Raw genomic sequence first — 22,052 nt, 5'->3', positions numbered from 1 at the left:
GAGGAAGGTCAGCTTGAGATCTCTCAGAGCGACACAGGGAGTCAGGAGAAGGGGATCCTCATTCCGTCCATCAGAAAGAGAATTTTGAAAGTGGAAGCACAGATTGTCTGTAGCTGTCACATTCGGCTGTATTTCGGTAGTGCAGAAACGTGAGGAGTTCAGGAAAAGGATCGCAGAAGCTGTGACCACACTACCACTGCTGTCAGGAGCTAGTCGGTGTAACCGATGCCACATTGAAGCCACCACAACTTGACACAGAAAAGGCATCGTTCCTCTAGTCGAGTATTTTCCTACGTAGAGAGCACGTCTTTGACCGGTGCTAGGTCATTCTTATTGGCCGCTTTTGATTCGAGCCTTATGGCCCTGAAAAAGGATTCTGCAGTCACAAGATTCCTTCAGATAGAATCCACTTCTCCTTTTCACCTTTCATGACAGGGCTTGGTGTTTGGTGACATGGTGTTTATTGAATTCAGATGCTAGAAAGGAAGGAGAACCTAAGACACGCCCTTCCCTCAGAATTTTTAGAAGGCAAACAAAGAATAAAAGTCAAGCAAGTGAAATGTCAGTCGTTCTAGCACTATTCAGTCAGTGCCTAGACACAAGGAAAATGAAGGCGCATGTGGACAAAAACAACAAAATCGCACTTGCAGAAACCCCCCTATTAACTGCTGCCTCTAAGAAATCAGAGTTCAGAAGAATGTCTGCCCTCCCTCAAGCCTGCCCTTCCCCATATGAAAAGGTTGTATTAAAATTGAGTCCTTGCGTCCTTTGGTTTTCAGTCCAGTGGCCGCCTGTTGTTTTGTTTGTTTTGCTTTGAGTAGACACTTGGAGTCAGGCTTCGTGGTTGACAGAACGTGGACTGGAGCCATACGACCTTGGTTTGAGAATTGGTTCCCCCCAGTTACCGGCTGTGTAACTTTGGGCATCGCTTGGTCTCCCTGGGCCTCAGTTTCCACATCTGTCAAGTGGAGTGAATAACAGTCACTTAAATGAGGTTCCCCTTGTGAAGCACTTGCAATAAATCGTCTTTATTTTGCGTGTTACCTCCCGTTCACACCCACAGACCCGGGTCTGGACGTTCCAAGGGGATAGAGAAGGCGAGATGAGCTTCCTGGCTCACAGACCTCACGAATCCAAGCACAGGTGTAGAAAAAGCTCCATGTGGAGAAAGCAGCCTTTTCTCAGTGCTTCTCCTCACTTCTAGTCGTGTGTGTTAAACACCAGCAAACCGCAAAGCCTCTTCTCTGGTACCGCTACGTATCGTAGGGGACATTTTGCGAGTATTTAACTCCTCTGCCATTTGGCACAAATACTCCTCACCCTGGGCTCCTAGCATCTCAGATGTGCTTCCTTCTAGGACTCCTCACTCGGCCAGTCCTCTCATGTCCGTCTCTCATTCTCCAGCCTGAACCTGCAGATAGTCTGTCCTTGTGTCTGTGGGTGTTAGCGTTCGGGTTGTCTTGGGGGAGTGAGCGAGCAGATTCGGGTCATATCAGTTCCCTCCACAGGTGGCTGTTAAATACCAGCCCAGAGAGGGGTTCCTTTGTGGGGACCCTCCATCTTTCACTGCCCTCCCTGGACGTTAATCTTAAGTCACTTGTCCCCTGGAAATACCATTTGCTGTCGTGTCCTCTGGGCGAGGAAGAGGAGTGCCTTTCTTCTTTCCTTGCATCTCAGTTGTAGAAATCCAGCGTCGTGTCTTTCTTACCAGGACATTAAGCTTCCATCTTACCCAGTGTGCTGTGACCAGACGGCTAATGGCTGCCCCCCACCTCAGCGGCCGCGGATGGATCTTTGGGGCCCGCTCTCGTTTATAGCCTCGCTGTTTGTAGAGCTGTCATTCCAGGAATAGGACTTGCCATCTGCCACGAGACAATGCAGAGATGACAAAACACGCTCAGTGTTTCCGGGGGTGACGCTTGCCTGCCACCACAAACCTGGGTGATCTCTGCTTTTTTGTTCATTGTCCTGTTATCGCGTCTCTATTACTGTCTTAGTCGTTCAGTTGTAGATGAGGCTAGAAACCTTAATGCTGGGAAGATTCATAAGCTTACACAGTAACATTTAAAAGTCTGTATTTTACCTCTTTTAAGGTGTACATACATACATGCACACACGCAGATACGTGCATGTGTGTGTGTGTGTGTTTGACCCCACCCCCAGCGCCCTGGGAAAATCTTACTGTTGTCATAAGGCCATCATTAGAGGATATCACATATCAAACACTCCTTGTCACCACTTAGAACAGCAGAGGTCTATTTATATTTATATAAAGCTTTGCTTATCCACAAAGGATTTCAGGCACCTTCATAGCAAGAACAAAAGCCATAACGCAAAAATACTAATGAGAAGAGAGAACCATAGAGTTGTATGCAAATGCTGAAAGTGAAAACTGAAAAGAAGAAAGCGCCCGCAGGTGTGCAGGCTGTTAAGTGTCTGTCTGCATAATTGCCAGGGTTAAACATTAGCAAGGCTCCCAGCTTCCTGGCCGTCAAAGTGGAAAAAAAGTAGATAGAGTTAGATACGCAGGTCTTATTTTTAGAGGAAAGAACCCTACTGGAGGGGGCAACTCTCTTCTCACCTGGAAATTTGAAAGGCACTGGCTGATGCAGTAGGTCACGTCCTCAGTCCCGTTCATACCACCAATACAGACACGGGTTTCCTGCGACAGCTCTTCTCAACAGAGCAAAAGCCACGTATTCAAATGCAACTCAGCGAAAGCAGTTCTCAGAGATGAGTTCGGCACACAGCTGGAATCTAGATGTCTGGAGCATTGCCTCCCAGATTTTGAGAACACCCCCCCACCACAATGTAGGAATAGTTCTAGAAACCCCAGTTGAGGGGACAGTGGGTTGAATGTTACCTAACCCCACGTATGGAAATGGAGACAGCATGTCACCACTCAGTTCCTAAGCTGCCATCTAGGTAATCCGTGTGTGTGTGTGTGTGTGTGTGTGTGTGTGTGTTTTAAGATTAAGTATTAAAGTGAAAACACAAGATGGAAAATATTCACAGAGAATTTGCAAACTCCTAAGTTTTGAAAACATCAGCCTGGATGAATAGATGGAGAGAACATTCTTCACAAACATTCTCTTTGATTTGGTTCGGTTTCGGTGGTGGGACTAGAGAGTTGCAAACCAGATTGAGACAGTTTGTGACACCTTCTCTGATGAGAGCCAAAAGTAAGACTTATGAGGTGTTAGGTGAACAAGAGCCCTGTTTAGAAACCAAAGGAACAGGTGGTATGATTGAGCTCCTTTGATGGAAACTTAGAAGTCATCAAGTTCATCACCTGGAACTATGACCCACAGCCAGGCCTGGAGTAATCTCAAGTCTCCTTCAAGAAGCAGCTCTGTGCCTGCTCGGGCCCATAGACAGAAGTTTTATCTTCAGTCAGCTGGAACTGAGTGGTGGCCTCTGCTTCTTTTTGATGAGTGCGTGTTCTCCATTTTGCTGTAATGCACTCTATCGTCTCACACGAGCACCCTCCCCCTCCCCACCTCATGCTTAGAGGAGTTTGGGTTTGAAATCTCAAGCATAGAATGTGGAAGGTTGCTCAGATATATGATCAGTCGTATGTGCATATCTGAATAAAATAGAGTATCTTGGTTTGAGTGTCATAGCCGGTAACTGCCTCTGCCAGCATCAGACAGTAAACCGTAAAATTGACCAGTCGTGGGAGAGCCATACCCAGAGTTGGCTTGCTTTTTGTGTAAAATTTGGGTCTAAAAAACTCAGACCTGCAGTCTTTTAGTTGAAAATGAATACACAACATCTATTGAGAACCCACTGTCTGTATAGCAGTAATGCTCAGTAATGTTTCTAGAGGTATAATATCTACTTCTACCGTAATTCAGAGAATAAGTATTTCACTTACTAGGCACTTATTGAGCACCCATTGTGTTCCTGGGGCCTTCTCAAGCTGCTCTTCCTTAAGAGTGATGATCCCACCTTTTGCACTCCCTTATGAGGGTGGTTCCCTTTTTCTTATCCTGCTCTGGCACACACACGTCTTCCCCCAATGGAAAAGGGTTTTCTCCCTTCAGTATTGTAGAACCCCATGTACCCTGTCTTTGTGGGCCATCAGTTTGCTGTTGACATATGGGGAGATTTTCAGATGTTTCCTGACGTGTGGTTGTCTCTCTTTTGGCTTCTGTGGTCCACCCACTGGCCTTCCTACACAGCTCACCGCCAGGGAAATGAGACCAGAGGCAAGATATTAGCCTTTTCCTACTGAGAGATTGAAGGGAAAAAGCAACAGAAGTGTATCTATTTGGACTTTTCTTCCACTTTCACATTTGATATAAAAGTTCTACATTTTAGTCTTCTCTTTCACTAAAATTATATACCTATCACCATCTGCCAATCACTGTAATTTGGCAGGCAGTAAAGGTTATTAACCAACTATAAGGTTTTGTTGTTTTTTTTTTTTCAGGAGTTCTGGACTATATTAAAGAGAAAAGAGAAGATTCCAGAACTAAGAAATATAAAATTTAGTTGGGCAGACATGAAACAACACACACACAAAAAATCACTGACAAGACACTTTTATGCATCTCTGCATTGAGAAGTATAAATTCCGTAGTAAATTATTTCTTTGTACTATTTTTCATTTCCACAACCACTTAAATTGTTCCTTAGAGAGGTAGTGGTAATCTCCACACGCTTCCGAGGGTCACATTTATATCCCCTACAGGTGAGGAAGTAATTGGTCACTGCTCTTCAAAGATCACTGCCATCCTTCTTACTTGTATTTTTTCTGAAGAGCGTCTACAAATTTCTCTCAGCATCAAATAGGGATTTCATTATGGGACGTGTGTGTGTGTGTGTGCGCGTGCGCGCGCGGCCGGGGGGGGGGGGGTGCTGGGGGTGGGGTGTTTATCCTAGAGAACTCATTATGTTTTCTAGGCTGTGTTTTGGGGGGACTCCCCGTCTCTCTAGATCCCACCCCCCCTTGTTCTCTGTGCATTAGCTAGTGAACCCTAACTGCCAAATCCTTCATCAACCCCGTCCCCGCCCGCTTAAGCTTCTGCACACCCTACCAAAAATACTGGTTCATCTGGAGCGGCATTATTCATAACCAGACTCTTCCCTCCTCACTTTCTTCAAATCTTGCACCAAGATTTGTAGCTTCACGCAGATGGTGGATTTGGCTGATTAATGTAACCAAGTAATTCATATTGATGGGTTTATACTTTTTTCCCTTCATTTTGAATGGGTGCTCAGCATTTTGTTACAGTATTTTACCTCACTGCACAGCATGCAAGTTTGATTTGCAGGAGCGCTCCCATTTTCTACACTTTGGAACTTGTGGTCTCACTGCCCAGTTCCTTCTATTCCCTGCTCAGATTATTATGTTGGCTGAAAGCATATAGAAGAATTCTGAGCTATAATGAGATGATACTTTGTAACACAATATTAGTTTTCTGGAAAAAGAAATCATATATACAGCCAGCAGTAGGGACTCGGTTCAGACCTGCACTTTTGCTGCCTGTGTAAACACAGATGCACAGCCGGCCTCACACCAGTCAAGTGACTTTAGGCAGGTCATCTAATCTCTTTAAGTTTCATTTTCCTAATCAAAGAAATGGTTATTAACACCTGCTCTGTCTTCTCCACTGCACTATTATAAACTCGAATGAGAAAGTCATTGTCCTTAGGTATAAACCAGGTGCAAATACATTCACATTAAAATGCGGTGAAAGTCTCTTTAAAAGTTTCAAACATGCAAGGTGACATATCAAATGATGTTGGCTCAGAGGAGCCCGTGAACGATGCTTGTATCATAATCTAGCTTTCCCCACCTTATTAAATAGGGTACTTCAGCCTAGGAGAACTTTGTTCAATTTGGGAATATTTTTATGTTGCCAGCTTCATTGAGACACATATCATGCAGTTTACCAAGTTACACAGTTCAGTGGTTTTTAGAATATTCACAGAGTTGTGGAATCATCACGATCAATTTTACTATACTCATTAGTCTCCCCCCACCCCGACCCCGCCAAACTTCCCAGCTCATTAGCAGTCACTCCCCATTTGCCCCAACACCCCACACCTAGGCAACAACTAATCCAATTTTTGTCTCCATAGATGTCCCTATTATGGGCATTTCATATAAATAGAATCATATAATATGTGGGGTTTTTTTTTTAATGGCTTCCTTTAATTAGTGTAATTTTTTCAAGGTTCATTAATATTATAGCATGTATCAAAACTTCATTTTATGGCCAAGAAGTATTTCATTGTATGGATATACCACATTTTGTTTTCTCATAACATCAGTTCATAGACATTTAGGTTGTTTCCAAGAAAGGGAATGGTGTTTTGTTAAAGTCCAGGTACTATTAAAACTATGGATTATTAACCCAGATAGAAGAAATAATTTAGGAGCGAACACTGAAAGAACACAAGAACATCACCTCCAAAAGACCTTAAGTAAATTGTTTTTGAGGCAGAGCAGAGCCTAATGTGGAGGCAAGATCGTTTATTTGACACAGAGAATTCTTTAGCAAAACACACATAATGTCTTTAAAGCACATATCAGATATGTGAGTTTCATGCTCAAATGGTTACCTTTGTTTGTTTGGAGTAGGGGTAAGTCGGTGTAGATTTTTGTTCAGGAGAATTTCAGTTCCTTGGGGCAAGAAGATAACTGACTTTGTTTAATTGTATTTTGCATTGCCTTACTGTTTTCATTGTACAAATTGTATCAATTTGGTAAATTTCTATCAAATTCTAACGTTCTGTCAGAATTTTCTAGAGGCTGATTGAAGCACAAAAGGCATCACCCAGAAATGACTTTGAATATGCCTTGTTTGCTTTAACTCCTTTCAGAAACAAAGCCAGCCTGTGTCTTCAATAACGTGGAATATAACGACGGAGATATGTTTCGAATGGACAACTGTCGGTTCTGTCGATGCCAAGGGGGTGTTTCCATCTGCTTCACTGCCCAGTGTGGTGAGCTGAACTGTGAGAGGTACTATGTGCCCGAAGGAGAGTGCTGCCCAGTGTGTGAGGGTAAGAGAAGGTGCTCATTAAGGTTAATAAGCATATACATGGCTCAGACTTTTAATACCAAAATCAACACAATTCAGTCTCACCCAAAAATAGAAGAAAATTGAAGAAGTTCCCTTTTTGTGACATCGTGGCCCATCTTTCAGGACTTTGATCATGTCAGGAGGAGTGCGTGAGATGCCTCCCCAAGGGAAGTTATGCCCTGGGTGTAGAAAGTGGGCCACCTCTCTACACAGGTCGACATGAGATTTCCCAGAAGTGCTATCCATTCCCCCCCTCCCTTGATTCCAGAAGTTCCTCAGCAAGATCTGGGGACGTCAGAATTCACCCCCTGCTTTCCTCAGATTGTTCAGCTGGAACAAGCCAGCCCTGATCATTGACCATCTCAGCCAGTCAGCTCAGAGGGGAGCTTGCCCTGTCTCCTTTCCACACCCACACCCCTGCAGGTCAGGTCAGGACTCTACTCCTTGAAAATGTGTATTTGGTGAGAGAGGGGTTGTGTGGCATGGTGGTGACACCAGCTGAAGCCCAGCCAAGTGTCAGGTATGGCCCTGGGCAGAAGGCTCTCAGGGTCTGCTTTCTCTGTATCCCTTCATCCCTCTAAGAAGTAATAGTTTCATGTTTCTCCAACAGGCTTTACTCTCCCACCTCTGCTATTTGTAAATAGTGAACATTTCAGAATAATGATTCTGAATATCCATTCACTATGGCCCGCACATTTTAAGGTTTAGGAAACTGAAGTTCAAAAGGTAGAGTCATTTGTCTAAGTTTATGATACCCCCACACCTGATTGTGTCTCTGGTGTGAACACATCACTCAGGCCCAAGGTGACGTGGGCCTTCTTGTCTGGACTGACGGGGTCACAGACCCTCAGTCTGGAATCAGACGTTTCCGTCTTGCGTCTGAAGTCCACCCTGCCTTTGGGGTGCCTGGGTGGCTCAGTCGGCTGAGTGTCCGACTTCAGTTCGGGCCATGATCTCATGGTTCGTGAGTTCGAGCCCCACGTCGAGCTCTGTGCTGGCAGCTCAGAGCCTGGAGCCTGCTTCAGATTCTGTGTCTCCCTCTCTCCTGCCCCTCCCCCGCTGTGCACCCTATCTCTCTCTCTCTCAAAAATAAAAAATAAACGTTAAAAAAAAAACAACTTAAAGTCCACCCTGCCTTTCTCTGTGCACAGGAAACAGAGGACAGAATGCCACGCCACATTCTGTACCTTTTTCTGTCTTCCTACGGTCCTGTTCACTGTCTGAGCTATATTTACCACATAATATTGGAGGTCTGAAAATGTTTAAAGTATACAAACTACATTCCTAACATTGAACAATTGTTTATACCAGGGAAATTCTTTCCCGTCTTAGCAATTATTTTAGCCGACATAAGAGAAAGGTGGTTCACTTTTTAGAAGTGTCGTTGTGGATTAATTTTTTTAAAAAGTCACATCAAACTTTTAACCTTCCCAAATGATTTGTTCCCTAGCTGGCCCCAGTTTGTAATAGTTTCTCAAACTACGTAGCAGTTGGTGGTGTAAAAACACAGATAGGAACCTCTGTGTAATAATCATAATGAGAGGTCCGGGCACAGATCCGGTCATGTCTCACTTCCTGGAATTCAGATCCAGGCTCAGAGTAGAAATGAAGTATGCAGTGTAATATTTTTTATGAAGAAATTTATAAAGTCTTATCTAGCTCAGGTCTCTTGGCTGCTTCCCTTTCTGGCAGGCTGACTTTCTAAAGCTGTGACTGCATGATTTTAACTTTTGGCGTTCTGACTTTCTTATAACGCCCTGTTCCCTCTTTAGACTAAAGAGGACCAAACTCATGAGTGCCTGGTCTTTCCTCCCCACTCAGCAGCCCTTACTCTTTGAAGCCAGGTTTTACATGTTTCTGAAAAAGAAAATTGAGTGGGTTATCTGGTTGCTCTCGTTATGATAGTAGTTGGGGATTTTGTGTGCAGTGTTTATGTCCTGGTCAGTAACGTCAGAAAACATTTTTTAGTTTTTAACAGTAGCCTTGGCTACTTTTGTTCCCCATCCTCAGCTGCTGCTTGGCCACCCAGCTCACAGGGAGAAAAATAGCCTAAGTTCATAGCCTTTCCTCCAGGGCACAAACAGCCACCCACCGTATGTCTAAACCAGCCTCGTCTCAAACAAGTCCACAGCAAATTCCTGCTGTCCTCCTCACTGTTGTCCATGTGGACCTCCAGGCACCCCGAGATAGACTTCAGTCCATCCTAGAAGTCACGGCATCGCTCTGAGTTGGACGGGGGCATTATTTCCCCCACTCTACAGGTGGTGAAATTGAAGTATGATTAAACATTAAAGCTGACAACTCAGAAGACCTTGTCAGAGCCTAAAATGGACCTATGTTTTGCAGTCACCAACCCCCAGCTCTGCCCACCGAGTTTTGGAACTTTATGTAGTGGTAACACCTGCACGTTGGTTTTTACACCACAGATCCCCTGCCCTGTCTGCAGTGTCAGGATGGGTGGACATGAACTCGGTATGACAGCTGCTTTTGCATGTCCCCCCTGGAGACCCCTTATGCAGCCCGAGCTTCTGCTGATCACAGCTGGAAAAGAACTGCTGATGACTAGCACCTGGGAAAAATGTCTCCAGGTGCAGGCAGGGATAAGATTTAGAATGCCCTCCATCTCACTCTGAGCTCACATTTTGATTTAGATCCAGTGTATCCTTTTAATAATCCTGCCGGCTGCTACGCCAGCGGTCAGATCCGCGCTCACGGAGACCGGTGGCGGGAAGACGACTGCACGTTCTGCCAGTGCATCAATGGGGAGCCCCACTGCGTGGCGACAGCCTGCGGGCAGAGCTGCATGAACCCCGTCAAAGTGCCCGGCGAGTGTTGCCCTGTGTGCGAAGGTAAGCCTTGTTGACTCTGCTGAGTCCCTGGCGGATGCCTCCAGTTGGGTCAGCTTCTGCCAGTATGTTCTTGTTTGTTTTTTATTTCCTCGGGCGTAATGTCTACTTCATGCTGTTACCAGTTGCAGATGAATTTTTTTTTCTTTCCCCCTATGGGCCCAAACTAATCATTTGGGGGCAAGTGTTGCAAACTTGCAATGAGGATGGCCTGGTCTCTCTTTTTTTACTGCTGCAAATATGCTTATCTCGATTCTTTACAATATAAGAATATATACATTTCAGTTCAGTTCACTTCAAGCCTAATTAGCCATCCAAAGGTCAATGCAATAAAACAGAATGGGAGATAAGACCCGTGACTCAAGCATAGTGTGTTTGAGTTATGATGCTTCCATGAGCCCAAGAGTCCTGATGGCTAGAAGGAAAGCCTGGAACCATCAAAGGCAACTTGCATTCCTCACTGCCTTCCTTCTGAGCATCCATTCTGCTTCTAGTATCCTGAGGCTTTGACTTCGGTCTTGGCTGCCTGTATTCACTCTTCCTGTTTAATGGAGAGGAGCCTGAGGCATTCTGGGATGGTCTTTCCCCAAACCCTATTCCAGTCCATGGGAAGGTTCTCTGCACCCTTAAGGTAGCTTTAATCCTCTGTCTGTGTCTGTTAGTACAGACAAGAGAGCGAATATTTATACTGACAGATCCAATAGAGAGAATCCATCATTAAGAAGCACATTTGCATAGTAAAATGAACTGAAGTGGATCATGTTGAAGATGGATCCTTCTAGAATTTTTTAGAACAGCTATTAAGGAACTGACAGGTCTTTTCAGAAATTCAGTTAAGTTGACTAAGTCCTGTATCAAGAAGTCTTTTGCTTCTACCCAGATTGTAAGAAACTCAGACTTCAGAGTTTGCCTGACCAGCTTTATTAACCTCCGAGGGCTTAGAATTATAAAGAACTTAAAAATCATACAAACATTTAAGGGGAGGACTCTGGGTCTATTGACATCACCAGTTCCCTCACCATTATTCTGTTCAGAATGCAGCTGCCACACTCCAAAAGTTTATAGCTTCCAGATGACCAGTTTTGTGGAAATCACCCACCCCTCACACATACACTCCTCCCAACCCCTGAAGGCGGTGTTTCAGCACCGGAAAAAGGAGTGGACGGAAATACGTGTGATGGTCTATGGTTTGGCTTTGTGAGAAAAGGCACCTGGCTGAAACAGAGGTGGGAAGATCTTTCCCTGAGAATTTGGGACAGTCCGCTGTTGACTTGAAATCCTTAAGTACATATATGTGCATTGTAGCATTGAGAGAAATTTAAAGCCTAAATATATTAACAAACACTAATCCTTTAACTTCATGAGTCCTGAATTATACATTGAAAATAAGACTAAAAAGCTTCTTAAACAAACAAACAAACAAAAAAAAGGGTCTTTCGTCTAAAAGGAAATGAAGGGAAGACAGACCCTTTTGCATTCATTGGCATACCTACCATAGTGACAGAGAAGGGAAACTGTTAGTGACTGGGAATATCTGTGTATGTGAAAAGGACTGATTTGTACAGCATGTAGATGTTTGGAGAGGGAATGAATGTTAAAGTTTGGTCTCACATCTCTGTGGAGGTGTGATCTAACCTTCCACTGTTTGAGAAAAGAGTGATAGTTTTGGTCAGCTGTTAATTCCAAAAAATTTACTAAGAACTTCTGATTGTCCAAATGCGGCACTGGACACAAAGATAAATAAGAGACAACTCCTCGTTAAGGTCAAAGAAAATATTTTAGGCGGTTTTATACAAAACCAGGAGAAAAGGCATGCCCGTATTTAGGTACTGTGCGGTAAGTACCTGATGTCGTCTAATGCACACGCAACACTGTGCTGAAGGCCACATCATCCTGTTTTAAAGATGAAGAAATTAAGGTTGAGTGGGATTTCGGTAATTCCCTCCAAGGTCAGTTGCCGTTATGTAACAGTGATGGGATACACAGAAGTCCTGTCAGATTCGGCTACGTTCCATCATTTTTCCCACGCCCCCAGATGTCATCTGTTTACTCACGCCCCTATTGCCACTTTTCTTATTCGTCTCTTTTTATCTCTGGCTCTTGGCCCGATGTCAGGGGGAGTGGGGTGACAGAGGAGGAGGTCATTTGTGGTTTGAAATCTACTCCGGGTGTTTCTGGACCTACCCACCTACCCCCCTCCTACCCCACCCTTTCCCACCTGCCCCCTCCCCTGCCCTGGTTTGAGGAGCTCGGGCAGGGATGGGGGGCAGGAGAAGGATGCCTTTGACAGTTACAACAGATTTCCTTCCCAGGTCTCATGTCCAGACAGTCTCCTTCCCAGAACTCAGCACCTTGATTTCAAGCTCTAAGCTCTGCTGCCCTCAATTCCTTGGTTTCTCCTTACAGCACTTTTCTCTCTTCATCCAGCCTTCACCATGCTCCATTTTCTAGTCCTCAGAGAACTCGATTGATTATGTTGAGTTTCTTGTTTTTAACTTAAGTAGTGAGTTTCATATAAGATTATGCTTGCTGTCCAGTAACTTTCCTTTTAAGGTGTAGTAGGAAGACAGATTCTTTTTGTTATGGGATCAAAAAAGAGCATGCAACTTTAAGACTGAGTACCAGAAGGTTACATATTAATAATAATAAACTTATAAAATAATATAAGGCAAATGAAACTTATTGCTTAGTTTATAGGACCTGAGAAAGTCTCCGGAACTATTTGAAAACAATTTTTTTCAGCAGCATATTTAAACAGAATTTCAAGTGATCTCAGAATAGCGAAAAGATTAGATGAAATAAGAAAAAGGGAAGGTGTTAATGTGTAATAATCAGCCACGATTACTTGGAGAAACCAGGAACACTGGTATTTATGCAGTTTGTACACAGTAAATTCCTCTGTGCACAATTGCATAACAAATGTTGGCCCTCACCCTATTAGCTACAGTCCCAGGGTACTCAGAGCCTGAAATTAGATGAAAGAGCCCACACAGAGATTGTGGTTTGAGATTCTTTCTAAATAGATTACTGGACTACCACATATGGTGTATTAGGACCTACAGCTGGGACAAACATTGTTGTGACCATTGTTGTTACTGGAGATCCGTACGTTCCAAGTGACAATGCCATGTGCTTGGTTACTCCTGGAGGACAGGGGAACTAGGGCCCTTCAAGACTAGGCTGTTACTTGATAGCTAACTCAATTCACAAGTACCTAAGTGCTTTTTAAATTGGCACTTAAGTACTCTCATGATTGAGTCTTACCAAGTTATTGTCAACACCCAATTCAGGTATACAGATAAGCCATCCCATTGTGTGAGTCTGTAACTGACTGTATTCTCAGGTTTTGCTCTGCTGGCTTTTCTCCTCCTTTCCTCTTATTCTTCAATCACATGATTTTAGTTTTCTCGCCCTTGTTAAAGAGCTAGGATAGAAGAGAATGGAATAGCGTATGAAGTTTGCAATGCAATTTAAGCGTACAGATGGAAGATGTGTCCTTACCTCCTTAAAAACTGAAAACAGAAGAGGTGGCAGAGTGAGGGCTTCCTCGGCATCTGGCACCGTTTGTGTCCTCTCATTTATAGCCCTTAATGACAGTGGCTAACATTTCTTGCACACCGACAAAGACAGCCTGTTTTAAGGGCATCAGCTCCTTTGATTCTCACAACTTCCCTCTGCTAGCCCCATCCTAATGTGTCATCACAGAATCCATAGTTAGAGGTCACGTGACTCGCCCAAGGTCGTAGAGCTTGAAACTGGCTGGCCAGTGTGTTCCCAGAGCCCTGGCTCTGGACCGCTCAGGAGTGCTGCCTCTGAGACAGCACACGGCGCTCCAGGTCCACGAGTAGCCTGAAAGAGGCTACTCCCCGACGACCCGGGAATTTATCATATTTTGTAAATCCAAAAGACAGCACCTGACACGTAAGTAGGTGCTCAGAAATTGTTAATGAATAAATGATGAGCGAGTGAGGCAGGGAGGGAGCAAGAGCCTGGAGTAGGAAATCAAGCAAACTCCTCTTACAGACCTCCTCCTGAGCTGAGGAAGGAGGAAGACTCTGTGGGCAGACCCTGGTAGAGGTTTCTGTAACCAGAGCCTCACATGCTGACCCTGAGCAGATGAAGAAAGAGCAACGTTAGAATGCTTATATTTGAGGGGCACCTGGGGGGGCTCAGTTAAGCATCTGACTCTTGGCTCCGGCGCAGGTGGTGATCTCATGGTTCATGAGATCAAGCCCTGAATCCGGCTCTGCACTGATAGCACAGAGCCCGCTTGGGATTTTGTCTCCCTCTCCCTCTCCCTCTCACTCTCTGCCCCTCCCCCGCGTGCTCTCTACCTGTCTCTCAAAATAAATAAACTTAAAAAAAAGAATGCCTATGTTTGAAAATACACTTTGAGAGTAGGAAGCAAGAGTGTTAGATGGAGTGTGTTTGGCACACGATGGGCCCAGATGTCTACAGGCGAGCTGGACCCATTAGCTTCAAGTTGACCACGCGTCCTCCTGATGAGCACGGAGCTCTCGACTCCCTCCCAGGGCAGCCACAGGGCTCTTTCATCACTGGTTTGTAAACTGTGGTTTATTCCCTCTTCAGTTTAGCCCCTGTGTCCAGAGTCCCACAAGGCTAATGCTCACTGGCAAGTTGAATGTACTGCTTTTAAGACCTGCCTTGTTATTTCACTACGTTTTTTTTTTAACGTCGCAATTCAATATTGAAAATACTTCAACTTTTTCCCAGTAATATCAGATATAAGTGGTGCCTATGCTGATTCTTAATGTCAGAGGGACCCTAAGGACACAGTACCATTTTCCGTTTAAAAAAAAAAAATCTGTTTTATATTTAAAGGTAAGATAGGTGTTGAGGAGGAAAATTTTGGCTACAAGGTATATATGACATGCACTTGATGACCCAATAAGAAAAATGCAAGAAATGTGAACAGGTATGAATGAGGCCAGCCTGACTGCCCCACCTGATGCAAGAGATAAGAATTTCATTGTTACTTCGAAGTCTTGATGTGGGGCCCAGTCTGCTGTCTCATCTTGGGTTATGGCTGGACCCCACCCAGGTGGCCTCTGTGACCTGAGTGTCCTTCAGGCCCCACGTACACAGTCTCCTGCTGGGAGGATTTGTTGGCTTTGATGACCTGGGGGATTTCAGAGCTAACACCCAGAGTATCACTTATCAAAAATCAGGAACAGCATAGGTAATATTTCATAAGGTAATATTCAACATTATGGCTTAGGTTGCCAGTAAATACATTTCGTCCTTGTGGTTGGGCAAATGGCTAGTTTCTTTCTACTGTTTCTGTTTCTCTGAAACAAGAGCAAATCTGTTTCCTCTCTCAGGATATCAAAGAGTTATTTGTAGCTTATCAAAGCTAGATAATGGGTACATAAGGGTCTGTCCTGTTACTCTGTCTACCTCAGGACTAACAGAAAAAAATCTTTTCCATAATAAAAACTTAAAATGAGTGCTGTTTGCAGAGTTATTATATGAAACTGAGCTGAGTTTCAGCCAGACCTAATAATTCTGCTTACCTGGAGTAAGCCAGCTCTTCTAGTGGAAGAATAAGAGATTCCTTTGCATTGATTCTTCCTAATTCTCTGAACTTGGGATAACATGTGATTGAGCCAAACAGTCAACTGTCTTTCTCCCTGGTACCTGGCTTTCCTAGATCTCTTACTTGGGTAATCCTGATCCTACTTGAGACAGTGTTGAAGAGCATTAGGCTTCTCTTGACCTGTGTGGATGGAGTAAGCCACTGCAACGTCAGCTCACCCACCAGAATGCCTGCTGTGTTCCTCTCTAAAGGACTGGAGGTCAGTGAGCTAGCAGACATAACAGCCTCCTCGTCAATCCTAATTGTATAGGAGCACTATATTCTTTCCCATAAATGCTGATGGTGTCTTTTGAATCAAGCCACCCTTCAAGTGAAATTTCTACTGGGCTGCCAGAAAAGTCTGTACCAGGCACGTATCTGGGTGGGAATTCCTTAAAACGAGAAAAAATGTTTCCAGCCCTGCCCATAATACTTCCTCGCTGAATAGTATCTCAGATGATTAAGCTACTGCTTCTGTGGCACGGAATCAAACATAGTTTGGCTGACCCAAGAGGCGGCGAAGTCAAAGATGCCACAGGGTCACATGATATTAACATTCTGGTACATCAAACAAGGATCAAAACTCAGTTTATGGGTGGTATTGTTTCAGTGCCATATACGATGCTATTATTAGTAGGCCAAGAATAATAAGATACTCATAATATCTCAAAGACCGTTAGGCATGCTCTTCCATCCTTTAACTCTTAAGTGTCCTGGAAACTAGTTCCATAAATGGAAATTAAAACATAGCACAGTCTGGGTTGTTGGGTTTTTTTTTTGTGTGGGTTTTTTTGTTTTTTTTGTTTTTTTTTATTGACCAAATAAGGTCGTATGTTGGGTAACAGACGCAGGGAACATGACTATGTGTTGACCTAGGTAGGTATTTAACCTAAAGCATCAGAAATTTTTCCTGGATGAATTTCATAGTGTTGTGATTTTTTCTCTGGTAATTTAAAATAGCTTTTAGGTATTTCAAATAACATTAGAATGTTATTGTTCGGAGCTGATTGTGAAATGCGTGATTAGAAAAACCTCTGCCTCTGATTTTACAGCTTTTTCAGCAGCCGTAGCTATGAAGCGTTTTCCTGTTGAAGCTCCCTGCCAGGGGCTGTTCTTCACGTCTTCTGCTCTCCGCTTCCCATACCTAAAAGGGCATTATTGTTGGGTGTCTCATCCTTTTCCTGCGTAGATAATAATTGAATCTAATAGTTCAGACTTGGGCCTGCTAATTTTCATCTAATCAACAGAGGCAGGAAAACATAGTCTGGAATGCTAACTATGTGAATGAAAAATATTTAGTCATTCTTGAAATGATAGGAATGTTTTTCCAACAAGCTTAAATAAACACAATCTCTACTGAGACTGTGTTAAACTTTTTTTGGATAAGAGACAACTCTTAGGCAACCAAACAGAAGTTAATGAAGGTTATTAAGAAACATGCCCTTCAGAAAAGGCTCATGGACTTTAAAAAGAAAGATCCCATTTTCTTTATGGTACACAGCCATTGACCCTGATGTAGCAGAATTGGTTTTCTTTTAGCTTTTTATCAGTTGATAGAATTCACCATGTTAAGTAATAATCACATTGTCTAGCTTTTTGGAGATTTTCTGCTGCACTTAACTGTTTACCTCCTTTCTAGGGAATGGATTGGTCTCAACACGCCTGGTTTGTTTTTTGTTTTTTAACGTTTATTCATTTTTGAGAGACAGAGACAGAGCGTGAGTGGGGGAGAGGCAAAGGGAGGGGGAACACAGAATCCGAAGCAGGCTCCGGGCTCCGAGTGTTGTCAACACAGAGCCCGATGTGGGGCTCGAACCTACAAACAGTGAGATCATGACCTGAGCTGAAGTTGGACGCTTAACTGTGCCACCCAGGCGCCCCCTCGACACACCTGTTTTAAAGCACCTGACAGCACTTTTCATGTGAAAGCTGGTTTGTTAAGACCAATACAAGGTCCAAGGATAGAGTAGTGAGCTTCTTTTTCAATGTAGCAAAATGTACACATCCAAGTGAAGTGCTTTTCCTTTCAGAATAGTTCTGTGGGAAAACTGTACAGTTCCTGCAGAAATATAGTCGCTCAGAATATTTTTGGTACTCCTCTGTTGAAACTGGCATTGGGGCTTGCAGCACAGGCTTTTGAACGTCTTTAGCTTCACAGACCCCTGACTTCAAAGGTTTATCAGACTCTAGGAAATAGTCAGAGTCATTCACGTCTAAGTCTGGTGAGAAAAAGTGGATGATCTACCTGGGTAAAATCATTCAGAGGAAGCAAAAAGTGACAGTAAAATAAAGGCACTTTGTCTTCTATGACATAGTAATTTGCTCTGAAAGCAACTCCAAAGAGAAGTTTCAAATAGAATTTTAACATGAATAGCATTTCAGCACAAGCATATAGCCTCTGAAAGTGAGGGCTTTTAGCAATAACACTTATTTGTAAGTATAACTCCTGGTGTGTTTATTTAAAAAAAAAAAAATCAATTCACTTACTCCATAGTATTTTTATGACTTCTAGGGGCTAGAAGCATTTATTTAAATGGTCGTATGTTACATTTTTCTGAAGTTACAGGTGCTCCATTCAAACATATTTTCAAATAAATTAGACTAAAATAGTTTCCCTATAGAAATAACTCTTTTAAAAGAGGTAGTGATTCCTACACGATTTAATATGCTCTCTAACTCCACTTCTGATTGGACCATTTTAAACTGTGTCACTGTATGGTCTCAAGTTTATCTTACAAGAACAAAACGATTTCACATTGTTTAATACATGAGAGTTAGCTGTAGAGATCGTGAGTTACCCGGTGAATTAATTGTTCTAGAGGCCCTATTTAGAAGTATTCGCTGTGCTGTGTCTGATTGTTGAAGATAAAATGTCACTCAAGTGTATAAAATGCTGCAATATTATTGTAAAAAAAAAAAAACCCTGCAGGAGTGAAAATGTCTACTAAAAAATTAAAGAATGTCCTCTGGCCATTTGTGGATCTTCCAGGAGAGGTGGCTGCTGAGAGGGCAGGGGTCCAGACCACACCCACATGTTCTCATTTCACCCCCCAGGTACTCCCCATATCCGTCAGCGTGCAGACTGGGAAATCTGTTACCAGGGGACCCAGCACTGCCACATTTCGGTCCAGGGGTCCTACCGTCGGTTGGATCTAAATTCCACTGGCGATAAGCCATAGTGAACGTAGAGTACTTTTTTGAAATTTGGCAGAAACGGGAGATGGTGATGCCTTGTCATGTCACACAGTTTGTTTTTTTTTTGAGTTGAATTATTAGCAGTTAGACCAAATTTTTACCTACCGTTTCTAGCTGCAGAATGAATACCTATTTACACATAAAATTTACACAGTACAATTTTATTTACCTTCACGCCTGAGAGCCTAGCTGGATTCATCATGTCTTTTTGAAACGGAAGCCAGTTCACGTGCAGACCACCGGAGACCCCAGCACTTAGCTGGCCACCAGTTGAAAATAAGAGTTAGTACAAAGCTCCAGCTCTTATTTTGCATCACCGCTGTGAAACACAACCAAGAATCCCCACGAAACTTCTCACACCAACACGTACTTGGTCCCTGGGTTTGACTTTTCGCCTTGGCTGCTAGGGCACACTGAGAGCCGAGTCTGTGAGCCATGTGACTCTTCAACCAGGCAGGACCTCGCAGCATGCTCTCTGGGTGCTGACTTCATCCCTGGCTGCAGGAAATTCTTTTCTACGTAAAATTTACCTTGGCCCTCCATTCCTCACTTTAAAAACGTATACATGCTTGATATAACTTGAGGCCGCTTTGGATCTGCTTTGGGATCGGCTAGGTGTATTGAATGCGCGTTTACGTATGCGGTGCCTGCCATTTGCCTGCGCCTCTGTCTTGCCCTGTGGCCCTGGAGCCATTGGTTTGGACGTCAGTGGGAAGACAGGAGATGGTGTTCTTTTTCATCTCAATTGGAAAGCTCTTGCCCTGCATGTCCGTTCCCTTTCTAAACCAATTCAGGGAGTCTCTCTTCCATTAAAAATTTTACCGAAAAAAATGCTTAGAGATAATAATAAACAGTTCGGGGCGGCTCTAAGCCTTGCAGATTGAGAAGGATCAGCAAGTTCAGATCTTTTTAAGATCATGACTCTTTCATGCTTTCTGGGAACCAAGTTTTAGAAAGATTCCATGGAGATTTTAGGCCAGATTAATTCAGTAGGGCTGCTCTTCAGTCCTGTAAGAGAGACAGTGAGCATGTTACTATTTGAGTGAAACGCCCCCGGTGTCATTGTTAAGAAAGTACTGGTTGAACTGTCTCTTACTGTTGACATATGTCTTAGATCACACTGAGATTGATCAAACGAAGATTTGCTCATCAAAGGCAGCTTTTAGAGATGGGTCTTCTGTACCCTCTTGCAACTTAAAAATGGCAAAACCACTGGCAAAGCTATGCAGATACTCCATATTGTAGTGTAATGAATTTGCCCTCCTCCCCAAGGATCCAGCAAGGCCCCCGTCATGAGAGAGGAAGAACGGGGTCAGCCAGGCGCACAGAACCATTGTCTCAACTCACACTGGATAAGCTGATTATGAAGAGATTTCTGTTCTCTTCGAGACACCATGGACACAGTGAAAATGCGGAACAATGATATCAGACTGCTACTCAGCAAACGTGAAAGGCGCCAGTGGCCGGTCACTAACACGCTCCAAAGCTTACCAGACCATATGAAAGGATGTCATGGACCGACCCACATCCCAGATGCTTTTCATGTTATCGCTGGAGATAGAAAATGATGCTTAAGTTACAATGGTCAGGGTTCAGAATGCCAAACCAGTTGTCACACCATTTATCAGCCAAACATTTAAGGCCTGCAAAAGGGCACATAATGCATTTACTCAGCCATCATCTGAGACCAGTTCTAGCTCCAAGCAGGCAGGATAGTCATTAACAACAGTAATTATAGCAACATGTAATAACCATGTATCCCTTAGAGTTTGTTGTCCCCTCCTTGTGATCTTATTTGAGCCTCGCAGTGATATCGTGAGGTTGGAATAATTAATGGATATTCCCATTTTATAGAAGCCCAGAGAGGTTCAGCATCGCATGTAAGGTAATAAGAGCATAGGGACTCATGCTAAATCTCCTGACTGCAAGTCCACGCCCTTGGCATTGCTTCTCCTTAGACCCCATCGTGAGAAGGGAGAGGGTGAGGAAAGTAAGATGGTGAATATGAAAGGACTCGACCATGATGGCTCAGACTCAGAAGCCATTCTTGCTCCTGTCTCTGTTCTCGGTGCTGAGACCCAATGACTATGATTCTGACCTGTTGTGGCCTGGCCTTTGACCCTGTTTCTTTTCCTGAGCCTCTGTCTGGTTCAGGAATTTTGACATTGCTCTATGACCTCCAGGAAAGCCTGTTGCCGCTGCCCAGGGATATGCACCCTCCCCCCCACCCCAGAGGGCGTGCGAGCCACTCCCCAGCTGTCTCTGTACCCAGGCCTGCCCAGCCTCGTTCCTGTCCAGGCACTGGGCCCTGACCAGTGGCACTGACGTCCCCACGGAGTAAAATAAATAGGCTCCTCAGCCCCCTCCAGGTGCCAGGCACTGGGATGACATCATCAGTGCCCTTGTGCGTTCAGCTTTGGACTTGTCTCTTTTCTCCCTCTGACTCTTGCTGAGCCCTTCGTCCCCTGCTAGTTGTGTTGCTGAATTGAGTGCGTGCCCAGCTCTTTTCAGGACTATTTTAGTAGCACTTCATTCATTTGGCACCATCAGTGAATTGAGGTAGTCACAGATGTGAATTCTCCAGCAAAGCGAAATTTGGGGTGTCAGATTTTATGTTAAGAATTTTGAAGGGAGACCTACAATGCTTTGTATACCTGTGTGCCTTCTCAAGCCAAAGGTACAGGTCATAATTTAACCTATTTTAGGCAATGGAGTATCATCACTGGGTTTCTCAGACTGCTTGGGTTTGGGGATTTTCACTCTGGTTTCACTATTATTAGAGTGTCTGGTTCACAGCAGCATTCTGGTCTAGCTTGCTGCTTGAGAGAAGCTCATTTATTGAGTACCTGTGTAAGGGACCAGCACAGCCATGAGGATCCTAAGGAACTTCCTGTCCAGTCCTCCAAAAGGTAGGAGGAAATTAGAGATTCAGCTTGTTAAGGACAATCTTGAGTGGGAGCCCTTCTTCCTCAAAAAATGTGCTCTGACTTTCAGTGCCCAGATGTCTTTTTTTCTTTTTATTCATTCATTTAGCACGACTGTAGGCCAAGTTCTGTGCTTGGTGCTAAGGTTATAAGCCATGAATAAACCGTTGCTCCTAATGCAGGGACCTTTCCTCTCTGGTCCTTGGCCATTTCCCAGAGGGTTGGGTTAAGATACCAAAATTCTGACCGCCTGACACACCCAAGTTCAATATAGCTCTTAAAATGTGTGTATACACACACATATACAAGTGTATTTACAAATGTCACATGTTATTTCTGGTTAAAGATTACCAAGATACGTTCTCTAGGAAAATGAACAATAAAAGTAATATGATAATAAAATATAAGACTAGTATAAAAGATCCAAATTATTCTTGGAATCCAATCATTTTAC

The 22,052-nt window shown here is 43.7% G+C and overlaps 1 protein-coding gene across 1 annotated transcript in view; it reads left to right on the top strand.

Annotated features, from left to right (window-relative positions):
- Positions 1-22,052, top strand: part of CRIM1 (cysteine rich transmembrane BMP regulator 1) — a 192,472-nt gene that overhangs the window by 109,945 nt on the left and 60,475 nt on the right. The window contains exons 6-7 of the mRNA XM_047069487.1: positions 6,835-7,017; positions 9,689-9,886. Coding sequence (XP_046925443.1) covers positions 6,835-7,017; positions 9,689-9,886 — 381 coding nt within the window. The remainder of the gene's footprint in view (positions 1-6,834; positions 7,018-9,688; positions 9,887-22,052) is intronic.

The sequence above is a fragment of the Lynx rufus genome, unplaced genomic scaffold, assembly GCF_022079265.1.
Source record: "Lynx rufus isolate CCGP_SWC_20201006 ecotype Redwood Valley unplaced genomic scaffold, mLynRuf1.p SCAF_8, whole genome shotgun sequence".
Taxonomy (NCBI): domain Eukaryota; kingdom Metazoa; phylum Chordata; class Mammalia; order Carnivora; family Felidae; genus Lynx; species Lynx rufus.
This window is presented reverse-complemented; position numbering and strand designations above follow the sequence as displayed.